The sequence below is a fragment of the Thermobia domestica genome, chromosome 6 (assembly GCF_964235325.1).
Source record: "Thermobia domestica chromosome 6, izTheDome1.hap1.1, whole genome shotgun sequence".
Lineage (NCBI taxonomy): Eukaryota > Metazoa > Arthropoda > Insecta > Zygentoma > Lepismatidae > Thermobia > Thermobia domestica.
In genome coordinates, this window is record NC_137459.1 from 218,476,156 (window position 1) to 218,489,134 (window position 12,979).

At 35.2% G+C, this 12,979-nt stretch overlaps 1 protein-coding gene across 6 annotated transcripts in view; it reads left to right on the forward strand.

Annotated features, from left to right (window-relative positions):
• Positions 1–12,157, forward strand: part of Cdc14 (cell division cycle protein 14) — a 1,408,510-nt gene extending 1,396,353 nt beyond the window's left edge. For all 6 annotated transcript variants that reach the window (XM_081762627.1, XM_081762626.1, XM_081762628.1 and 3 more), the window contains one exon: positions 8,417–12,157. In XM_081762627.1, the coding sequence (XP_081618753.1) occupies positions 8,417–8,465 (49 nt within the window). In that variant the 3' untranslated portion in view covers positions 8,466–12,157. The remainder of the gene's footprint in view (positions 1–8,416) is intronic.
• The last annotated feature ends 822 nt before the right edge of the window (positions 12,158–12,979 follow it).

The following is a 12,979-nucleotide window of genomic DNA, read 5'->3' on the forward strand; positions in this document are numbered from 1 at the left end:
AATAGAAGACCATGAAATACGTCTTCATTCGTTGCGGACCTAGTGCACTTTCTAGCGTGATATAATATGATATTTTTGTAATCTTTATTACGCGATTCTTGGGCATCCTCAGATAGATTACCAATAGGCAGAACAGCAAAATGTCTAATTATACTTTCCCCATGTATTAAGATCTTATGTACTGAAGAAGGCATGTTATACCACATATATTTCGTTACGTACAATTGTGCAGTAGCGCGAGTATATTCACCAATTTTTTCTGAATTCACAGCAATACCGGATGCCAAAGTCTGAAGAATAACATAAAACATTTTAATAAGATCCGCATCAACTCCTGTAATTTCTGAAGAACAATAGTAGTTCTCAAAAAAACGTCGAGATGTATTGCCGTCATTGCTGTTTCCACCTCCTTGCCGTGGTTTATCAACGTGCAAGCCCATTCGGCTTCGAAAGAGGCTTTGTACAAGTTTCTTCTTCTCTGCTTTACTTGTTTTATCTTCCGGAGTTCTCGCAGCCCATTTTTGAAACGAAAGATTATATGAAATATGTAAAATTAACTCCATGCACCTAATCCACGCATGCAACGTAGACAAACCGTACTCGTAAGCATTCATATGATCTGGCTTTGATTCAATCTTCTCCAAATTATTCATCTCGCTTGGTTTAGCCCTACACACCGTACACACAGCTCCAGAATTTGTGTCAGTTAGAACTTGTGTAACTTTGCCATCCACCATAGTTAAGAACAGCTCGTGACTTATTTCAATTACCTGGTCCTCCTTGTGTATCTTAGACGTTTCCAAATTATTAATTTGACCACGAATATCACCAACCACCGAACGGGTTTTCTCTGGCGTTTCTTTTACAAATACGATCAGAATTGGTCGGCAATATCGAATAGAAGAGCAAGCCTGATTTTGCCAAAGAACCTCGTTTGTTTCAGTATCAGTCAGCTTTATTGGTACCAAAGACGCTACAAATAAGTTTGCATCTGAGACTAAGTCGCTTTCATCTGTTAAAACTTGTTTATATTCGCTTTGTCCCGATGAACCATCACATCCGCATTTGGTAAACAATTTAAGATTTCTTCTTGTTGGGTTGTAAACATTTTCAATGTTTAAGATACGGGCACTCGTGTGATCCAGCAAATCTTGTAGATTTACTTTAGCGCCTGTATCGGTTATTTCAATGCTAGAGGATGGAGGATAACACATTTTTTTTGCGTTTGTCAATATATTATATGATGGCAGTATATCGAGGTTTTTGCTAATCAGACTTGCTCGAAGTAATCCGTATTGTGATTTTGAAAGATCTAAATCAGCAAAAAGACTTAAAGCTTCATCCGCCGTCAAATATGTTGCATTGTGAGTTTCATGCAACAATTTTTCCTTTATGATCTTTTTTTTTTATTTCTATCACAATTCCGCATCATTGCAACAACAGAAGCTTCGTGGAATTCTCCTTCAGACCGCAAACCTTGAATGTATGCGTTATGTACATACTCGAGTCCATATTCTTGTATTAACTGCATATTCTTCCTTTTTTCTTTTAGATTTCTCTGATAGATCTTCATAACACTTTGGTGGTCGTCCACGTTCTCCAGATGTAGTAGGTGTGATATCCATTGGTACTTCCTCGAATTGTACCTTAAATTCACCGTCCAACCACTTGAATTTTTATTAAAGAAACGTTCTTTGGTTCGGTTCGATTTGGTCCAGCGATCGTTAAAAGCTGATATAAGTGATTTTTGAATATGTTTCACAACTAATTCACTTTTTGCAGACGTCAAATGGTGATGATCTTCTAAGTATTTTTGAATATCTTTTGATTTTGTCCCATGGTCAATAAAAAATGCGCATAATACCCGTCGAGGCAAAACAAATTCACTCATTTTGTTGTTTAGATACTTCGCAAATATTGATTTTATCGAGGATGGTGAAGCCTGTAAGAAATGAAAGTAATACATTAACCAGTATTTCCACGTTACCTAAACTTTAGTTTCGTTAATAATAGACAATATTATTTAACAATAAAATGTCAAAAATCATGTATTTTCCAAAAATCTCATAAATCAAATCTTAAAATAAATTTTGATAAATTTTTCATTTTTCCCCCATCAGGCATTTTCGGTCTCATTTTAAGGGGGGCAGATTCGGGCAAAAAATTTTTTTTGCCATGACTTTTATGTGAGCTGCTTTATGTGATGCTATCAACATTATGACATAGGCAGACATCGCTAACTGTCAAAAGTCTATTTAAAGTTTCTAATATGGAGAGGATATTGGATACTATACAACATAATTGTGTACCTCTCCAGTTTTTACATAATTGTCCACTTAAATACTTTTTACATCAAGTACTTAATAACCATTCTAACCATATATCACACTTACCGATTTGCATTGACATAATGAAAATATAGCCATGTAAACTGGTGGAATTCTGTTCTACATAATCGACATTATTTTAAGCGTCAATTTGCAAGTCCAGTTTGGTTAGCAAAAAGAGTGCAATAATCTATTTTACATTCTCTATAATATGTATTTGACATTCAGTGAGATATGTGCATTACCAAAATATTCAATATCGAACATTCCCAAAACCTATTTTTGAGACGGTACGCACGGTTCTGTCCCACTGTGCGGCGGGATGCAAAGCACTGCGTAAGGGAAAACTAGAAGGTCGATCCAAGAATCAACATTATTGGTGTTGTTGATATTACGAATAGTATCACATAGAGAATCAGCTACCGATGAACGAGCACCGCGCCGGACACGACGATGAACGGGAACCTTAGCCTTCAAATGAGATATAAGATCATTCATTTGGATAAAAGTTCGGAAGAAGTGTCATTGAAATCTAAGGTTAATAAATCCGAAATATAGTTGGTAGGCTGTTGAAGTTTCACTGCCCTTACTCCTGCGTATCACGTGATGACATTTGCCAGTGTGAATGGATAAGCCTCTTTGGCTAAGAAAATGTTTATTACAATGAACACATTGCACATTGTTTGAAATGTTTGATGTATCCATATTATGGTTATATGTTATTAATATATATATATATAATATGCTTTATTTTGACATGTAGAATAATGCTCTGTGATTAGCGGGCTCCAGTTTTAGAAAACTCGATATATCGTCGAGAACCATTGAAACGTATCTCCAAAAATGCAATTTTCGTTTCCTTCATGTTTGGACATAATTTGAAAGCCACACTTGGTGTAAATGGAACGTAACGCCATCTGTTCTCCATGCCGATCATCTGTTGTAATGGAGCTCAATTACCATCTTATCAAAAGCACATATTTCTAAGAAAATAATATTTTTGTCCTCTCGCCTGTAAATCTACGAAAGTGGAGTTACATTTCTCTGGTTCTCATGTGACAATATATACACAGATATACACACACACGTTATATATATATATATATATATATATATATATATATATATATATATATATATATATATATATATACAGGGTGCGGAAAAAGTCCCGGAACGGTCCAATATCTCTCGAAATATACTGATCAGCAAAACAAAACAAAATACGTTTTATATATTTTTAACAAATCTATCAAATGATAACAGAATAACCCCCTATCGTCACCCCATTCGGGGGTACGGGGGGTAACTAAAATTTTAAATGAGAACCTCCATTTTTTTATTGCATATTTTGATTCTTCAGACAAAATTACGGAGATTTCACCCAGAATTGAAAACAGTGGCTTCACGGATGGGGTTTGAATCGACACACAAGAAAGGAGGGGTACCAATACATTATGAACATACGACTTATCAGTCCCGTACTCCGTGGCCTTACAGTTAACGTGCTGGACTGCGGCGTCAGAGGTCGTGAGTTCAATTTCCGCGCAGAGTAAAAATTTTTATGTGTATCTTTTGTACCCAAATAATGAAGTCATACATTTTAACTTTGATAAAAATAATCTATTTGTCTGACAACTTGGACACAGTGGCTATCTGCCACCTTGGGAGTGAGTCCCCTCGCCTCTCACAAACACTGAAACATGAAAGAAATTATGTCCGAAAATGTTCAAATTAGCTACCTGCCCGCTCTTGGCAATGTGCTAACCGAAAACACACTTCTTGCGAAACAGTTTCCAATACCTCTGGTGTTATCGACTTTGAAAGATTGCGTATTTACTCTTTCAACTCGGCAATATTTTCTGGTTTGGTCTTGTAAGCCTTACTGTTAAAAAATCCCCAATAAAAGAAGTCAAGACCGGTTAAATCAGGTGATCTCGGTGGCCACTCTATTGCACTTCTTCGACCAATCCATCTTCGAGGGAAAATATTAGTTAGCAAATTTCGTACAGCAAGTGTATAATGCGGTGGAGCTCCATTGTGTTGAAACCATACACGATCAAATGCATTTCCAACGATTTCTTGTATTGCGCGTACTACTGTGTCCTGTAACATTTGAAATACCTTGCATCATTGAAATTTCCGTCAATAAAAATGGCCCAACAATACAATTACACAAAAGTCCTGCCCAAACGTTTAGTTTCTGCTGATACTGGCTATGAGAATCTCTCATCCAGTGAGGATTTGTATCAGACCAATACCTCATATTATGCCTATTGACAGAACCATTTAACTCAAATGTAGCTTCGTCAGTGAAGCAAGTCCAGAAAAAAAACTATCATCATCAACATACCTTTGCATCACAATGTCGCAAAATTCAAGTCTACGATCAAAGTCATCCTCTGCCAGTTCTTGTAGGTCTACTAATTTAATTGCATAAGGATAATATTTTTGCAACTTGAGAACATTACGAACTGAACGTTCACTTATTGCTACATGTTGGGCTACTTTCCTGGTCGATGTATGACAATTGTCTTGAAAATGTAGTAACACTTCCAATGACTTTTCATCATTTGTCGCAGTTTGAGGTCTTCCAGATCTTGGTTCGTCTTTAACCGAACCCTTTCGTTCGAAACGAGTCACTGTCAGAAATACAGTTGATTTTGAGATAGGTTGTCGTTTTGCATGAGTGTCATTGAAAAAATCTGCAACTTCCTGGTATGATCGTAGTCTATCTATCTCCATATCCCTTCATCATAAGGATTGTTATTCTTTCTCTTTCCGAAAGAGACATTGCCGAATAATTAGCGGTGGAGCTAAACAAACAACTCAAAACAGACGTAATAAATTGATAAAGGTTAATTTACCTATGGATTTGACAGCCAAGTACAAAGCTGAACTTTACTTTCAACAAAAGATGTATGCAGTTGAAACTCTGGAAGCAAACTGAAGTCTGACCAATTGGACTGTCTTCTACTACATGCATAGGTCGCAAAAGTCGCTCGCTATAAGCGTGAGAACTGAAATTGACAGTGTTATTCCCTGTGGCCACACGGTCAGCGTACTTCCCTTTAAGGTTCGGAGTTCGATCCCCGCTCAAGGCAACATGTTTCGCTCCTTCCCAAATAATAATTCCATACGTTTTAACTTCAATTAGTACTTTATTTAAGTTACATTCAATACAAATTTTGATAATTTTTTTGCAAACTAGCTTTATGAAGTGGTTCTTAATAGTAGGATTATTAGGATTAGAGTTCATAGGGTTATTTACAACCAAATCACCATTTTTGTAGAAATTTGTATTTTTTACAAGTTAATAAATTCTGGAGAAATACATTATTTTTAGCAAAGTTAAAATGTATGAATTCATTATTTCAGTGGAAAAAAATACAATAAAAATTTTACTCTGTGTGGGAATCAAACTCACAGCCTCTACGTCCGCAGTCCACTACGCTAACTATATGGTCACGAACTACGGGACTAACAAATTGCGTTTTCATAATGTATTGGTATCCCTCCTTTCTTGTGTGTCGATTCAAGCCCCATTTGGGGCCACTGTTTTCAATTCTGGGGAAATCGCCGTCACTTTCTCTGAAAAATCAAAATATGCAATAAAAATGGGGTTCCCATTTAAAATTCTAAAGTTAACACCTGTACCCCCGAAGGTTGTGGCGATAGGGGGTTGATTCTGGTATCATTGGATAGCTTTTTTAAAAATATGTAAAACGTGTTTTGTTTTGCTGATCAGTATATTTCGAGAGATATTGCACCGTTCCAGGACATTATGTAGATCGAGTCTTGAGAGCACAAATGTCATATGTCCAATTTTTATCAATATTGCCTTTGTCAGCTATTTCGATAATTTGATACCAGCTATGTCAAGTGCACAAATATCATATGTCCACTGTAGATATATCCTTGGTAATACACAGTGAACAGTTCTCGCCGAGCTGAAGCTTTCTGCTTTGCTAGGGCACACTTATCACTTCGAAACATTCTCCTGAAAAATTTAGGAAAGTGGACATACGATATTTGCGATCTTAAGACCCGATATATATATATATATATATATATATATATATATATATATATATATATATATATATATATATATATATATATATATATATATATATAGTGTGTATGTTTGTGTCTGTGTGTGTATGTATGTATATAATTATGTTGGCTCCCGTGGCTACAAACAAGGAGTACCCACGAATTGTAGGCTGTCTTGTAAAAATACTCTGTTTTATCAGCAACAGCTCTGAAAAGTTTCTTAAACATCGATTGAGTAAGTGTAAAAAGAGTATTTCATTGTTTCTTTAAATCTATATATATATATTTTCTAAGCTCTCTTGCTTTTCATTGAAACTGAAGAAAGAAAAGTAGTGTTGGGTTTAGAACTTTCAGAAAAGTAAGAAAACGAACTGAATCCAAGTAGCATTTGAGTATGACAGTAAGGAAATGAACACTTGTGTGAAGTGAACTTATTGCGTTTTTATCGTAAAAATCAGTGGTCATTTCGTAGACTGTACAATTCCGATCCCCCGTTTCCTGACGAAATTACGGATGTAACACGGTAGTAAAATCGATATAGATGCATCCAAAGTCAGCTTAGATAGTGTATGAGACAGGGATAGAAGTTTTTTTAAAAAACAAATACAACTTTCGTTATTTCTTTTTTACGTTGCTTTCTATTATTAGTATTGTTTGGTACAGAAAAAAATTATTTTTATGCCCTATACGTATAAATCAGTAAGATATAGTAATAATAGGGATTTAGATTTCTGGGCTTTCGGCATCTAAGGTCATTTAGCCCTTCACGTTTTGAGGGATGACGTCCCTCGGCGAGTACACAATCCGGGGAAAGGGAAGGAAGAAAGGATTGGGAAAAGAAGGAATCGGCCTGGGACCTATAAGTTAGGTACCACCCCGGCATTTGCCTGATGTGAATGAAGAAAACCCGGGAAAACCTCATGCTGGGTGGCTGGCCTGAGAAAGCGTGTTACACTTTTTGACCGAGTGCCCCCACTAAGAATCGAACCAGGGACCGCTCGCACCGAAGGCAAGAGCGTTACGCGGGACCACTATAATAATAATAATAATAATAATAATAATAATAATAATAATAATAATACTAATAATAATAATAATAATAATAATAATAATAGTAGTACTAGTAGTAGTAGTAGTAGTAGTAGTTTCCTACATTGCCGAAAATGCGATTTGAGACTTACCAATCTCTCTTATCATCTGCTAAGGATGTCTCTCTCTCCCCTTCAGTTGTTCTCGTTCGTTGTATTGTACCGAATCACGATGGCATAGGAAGATACGTAGATGGCAGCACGTGCACGTCAGCTGTCTTTGCAATCTTGTTAATAAGTATAAGATGACTAGACTGAGCGTGACTGATTGTTAAGTTACTGTACGAAGGAGATGAGGAGGCGCTATCCCAAAATATCGCTGATAATTTTCCTAAGGAATTTCGTTTTACTACAGTTCGTGGAATGAAATTGAATCTAAGTTGTGTCCAGATGGACAAAGCAAACGCTTAGTCTTGCGCTCTTGGTCATTACCTTACCCATATTGAATTAGTTCTAATGAATGTTGGATTCACCTTCTCTAAAACGAAAGGTTACAGTTAACATAATTTCATGTTATTATGTCCGTTGGGTTAAAAGTTATGTCCGAGACGTCAAAACCTGAATCCCAAACACTGAAATTGTTTTATTTTTAAATCGTTCATTAACAACACCTAGGAGTTAAGAATAAGAAATGCTTAATTTCATATTAAATGAAAAAGTTCCGAAGGTGTGTGGATCAGTTAAGAAGTCAGTTTTTCATTCAGTTTGAAGGAAAATAATGAATAAATTTCATAATTGTTCAATAGTTACGTAAGATTTATTGGTGAAAATTATTTCTACAAAATGAGTTATTAGTTAAAAATTAGCTTTCAAATATGATACCGATACGAGTACTACAAGTAGCTGAAATACATGTAGCAGTTATCTTTAAGATGATCTTGTAAGTTTATATTCACAGCATTTGTGTATTTTATCTAGTATAATTTTCCGTTTTTCTCATTACAGTGCACGTTCATCGTCTACACGAAACTGCAAGACTGCGTTTATTAGATGACTAAGTAAACTAACCTCTATTCAAAGTGAAATCTTGCCGCAGATTGAATCTAGTGGAAAAAGCTGTTCACGGGGAAGAAAATATATTCTCAGTACTGAAGAACATTCTACTGATCTTCAAAGTACAAACACAACATTGCTAGGTGATATCATATGTGGTTCAGCTCCACCTTGTGAATTACCAGTAATTTCGACGGAGAAAAATATTAAATTAACACTGCTTAAGCAATTGTCTGTAAATTTAAAGGAGAATAAAAATTTAGTATGTAGCAAACAGTCGAAAATTTTGCACGTGGATTGTACAGCTAAGAGATGTATTAAGAGGTCACTGAGTACAAGTCGTGAGCGGCAGTCAACGCGTGTAGCAAAATCTCTACGGAGACAGAAAAGCAGTACATTTCTCTCTCAAGTAACCAAATTTGAAAATACAGTTAAGATTCTTCATAAGCCTCGAAAACAGTATATAGAACATCATCTTCCACTTGTTACTATACCAGTTACTTGGCATAAAATATGTACGGATAGCCACCAAGCTTCTAAATCTGTTGCTGGGAAGAAACTGGTTATGCCAAAGTTTCAAGTTAAGGAACGACGACACTTATATAAGGAACTAAAAGATAACAGTACAAGTCTCTTCAAAGATAAAGTACAGAAACGAACTACTCTAACAATCAGAAGAACTACAATTTCCAAGAAAAGAAAACCACTTGAAAAAGAATGTGAATAAGTAAATATTATTATAATACAATTTATTGTTATTTATTTTGGATGTAAACAAGTATATATAATTTGATTGTTAGAGAATTTTGAACACAATTGAAATAGTGAATGAATGTATTGTGTGAATGAATGTAGTTGTCTGCCTCTTGGAAATGAATGCTTTAATGAATGCTTTAAGGGGTCCTCATCTCCTTTTCTGTTAAATTGTATCTTTGGATAGCTGCTAGTGCCAAACAGAAGCTTGAATGATATTTTGTGCACCTTTGTTTCCTCTGAACTTCCAGGTGTTTATGTAATTTGTACCTGCTCACACCGGCAGCTGTACAATTCATGTGCTTATTGACCAAGGTATATAAAATAACAGGTAGCCCCAGTTCGCGATTAGCGTTTTGATTGGCTCCCTGTTCGTGACGTCATGTGGAGGTATCTGTGAAGATTGTTTTCGCTTGCCTGCTTGTTACACTTCGCGCTTATTCGTAAAACTGGATTCAAAACATAATTATAATATTCCTTGTCTTTCCAAATACAAATAATGAGTTAATGGTTAATTATCTATACAAATAAAAATGAATATAATGTTTACTCGCTAATTCATTCTAGAGCTTTGAATCGATTTTTATAATTTTTAGTACCGTACATGAGTTGACTTGGCCCTTATTACTTTGATTAAAGGGCGAATCCTAAGGAGTAGAAGTGGTTCAAAATTTGTACCTAAAATACAGTATCTCACGAACCTATGAAGTTAGAAAGATGAAACTCGGTATATAAACTCCTCATTAAGCTTAAAGAAAAACATGTCCCATTGTTTTTTGAAAATTTCCGTTTTAAGGGAAGAGGGGGCATTTTCTATTCATTGTAACAATGTTTGCTTGCCAACTCTTCTCGGCCAACTTTAACGATTTTTGGTACTTTAATGCAGCCAGGACTAACTAACTTAGCCGAAATTAGTGTCCAGTCCATGCTTTTCAGGATCACTGAAATGAATAGTGACCTTTCCGACGCCGTTTAAAACCAAATTCATCCTCTTTGGGCGTGGGAAGGGGTGGCATTATGGATTTTTGTCATTGCACTTTCATTGAAACGTAAATCCTAAGGGTGGAAGGAGTTCAAATACTTTCCATAAACCAATTCTCTCAATAAGAGCATTTCAGGTAGTAAAATACATAAAGCAAACATTATTCAAAATTTCAGAGATTCCGAGTATGTAATAACAAATTAGGTTAGGTTGGGTTAGGATAGGTTAGGTTATGTTAGAAATCTAATCTACCCTAACCTAATATAACCGAATCTAACCTAACCTAAGTTGATTAGGTTATGTTAAGTTAGGTCAGGTTAGAAATCTAACCTAACCCGTTGTATTTAGTGTGTATTAACCAAATTGTCAGAAATCGTGACAGGAAAATATTTCCTTTACATTACTAATATTTGTTTATTACTCAATATAACACATTTTACAGTATGTATTACAGGTTATAAGTTGCACAGATATCTATAGAGTGGTATACATACCTAAAAGTACCAGCTTCACAGGGGAAGATTTGCAGTTATTTGTCCTACACTTTGCCCTTCGATTTATCGGAATTTAGTTTTTGTGGCCTAGCCCCCTCTCTCGGCCAGCCCTTCAATTATAAGAATATGGTAAGAGTGTACTTTGATCAAAACAAATGATTTTATCACACGATGTGGCATTCGAGAAGGAATAAAATCAATGTGACTTGTACGTAACAGGTACGGTTCGGTTGAATAAGATTAGATTAGGTTAGATTGGGTAAAGTTAGGTAAGGTTCGGTTCGTAATAGGTTCCTATGAATGTTCTGCTCAAATGCACTTTGAACTCTTTGCTAGAATAATGTTTCAGATACTTAAGAAAACTTACGAATATCATTTAAACTAAAGAATATATGAGGATATACATTTATATTCTCGTTGATACCCCCTTCCACTTCACTTTACGTACATAAACTCCTTAAGCTTCAGGCCCTCAGAAACAAATGTCATAAAAGTAAAATTAATATTGTTGTTACACACCTGTTTTTCAACTTGACTAGTGTCTAGTTTATTTTCCCCCATGCCAGTTTGGTATCAATAATGAAGAAACAGCGTCAGATCTTAAACATTACTTTTGCAGGAAACTTAGAAACTCGTTTTTTCAAACTCTTTGATAATTCTCTGGTCACAAATGAGCAGAACATATTCGTGCATTATCCACATTAAAAGTGTTCTTTCGCTTACAGCGGGAAATCAATCTTCTTCGAAGTTCATCATTTTTAGGGAATCGATGGAACGTTATTTCGTTTGTATTGCTTCCTATGTTATTAGAATGAGCTACTGCACAAGTACGATAACTTTTCCCCATCTTGAAACAGTAGTGTTATTGTTTATGCAGAATTTCACTTATTTTGAAAAATACCGCGATACCTCCACGTGACGTCACCGACCGCAAAGTATCCTGGGAAAAATGAGAGCAGAAAAGCTGTCCCGAGAGTCTCCTGCTTATTGACATGGTTAGGGCTTGTTTCACCTTTTATTAGGAAAGTAACTTGCATTTACTTGCTATCTGTAAACAAAATCTCCGTGAATTCGGTTATGTTAGTTCGCACAAATTGTCCAGGTATTGAAAAAGTCACTTCTAGGCCTAATAACGTATGAACTGATAGTCTAACTGATTTAGCAAAGGTACACAATTCCTAAAATAGTATCATGACTCTTTATGAAATAACACCGTAATATGGACATTCCTATATGGGACGTGGAAATCTGTAACTTAAATATTGTGTATAGTATGGCACCTAGTCTAATAGCAGTATGTCTTTGGTAGTAAAAGAGAAATTATCTTCAGAAAGATGCCAGCAATGTAAGAAAAAGTGCATAAAATTTGGATTTCAAAAGTATGATTTTTTAATAGGTAAAAAGTAATTATTAGTCATGTAACTTCTAAACTAATTATAAAGATAAATAGTACCTACCCCATCAGTGCCTTGGAGTGCTTATTTTCGAAATTAATTTCGAAACCTAATGGCTTCCTTCATCAGTCGACGTAGAATTTGTTGGTTTTGTTGAATTCATATTACACTTTATATATCTTCCACTAGCAACGAGTCAAACTGCAACATATTTGAGTTGAAAATTGTTCAAAATAGTCCGGTCTCGTGCATTTACGTGATGAACACGTACACACAGAAAACTAGTTTAAAGAATTCCGTAAAAGTATTATATATATATATATATATATATATATATATATATATATATATATATATATATATATAATCAGACTTGGTATGAAAAGTTAGAAACGAGCAATATGCACAATATCAACAGAAAAATCACACTTTATAATACATATATGGTAGTAATAAGATCGTAGAAAACTGCCAGTTTAACCTATGTGTGGTTTTCTTTCCCCGCCCCCAAAATCCTGGTCATTCACCTCTCTTTAAAATGTTGCGTACTTTTATTCATAAGCAGAAATAAATAAAACAAATATGAATATACTTTGGCTTTCGAAATACTTTCTTTAAATCAAAATACAAAATTGTCCGACGTACAATTGTATAGCCTTTTAGAGAGAAGTGGATTGGCCCAACTTGTTTGAATAAGACGTCAAATTGGTTTCTCGTACATGTTTTCTTTGAGCAAACAGTTGAACTGAATGGCAGTCTATACCTGAGTGAAAAATAAGTTTGTTTGAATAAAATTGTTTGCTCAGAGCTGTAATGAATACCGCTTTTCAGTTTTCACAAAAGATGATTCAGGTGTATTCCAGATGTCTTTGTGTGTCCTAACAATCTACTA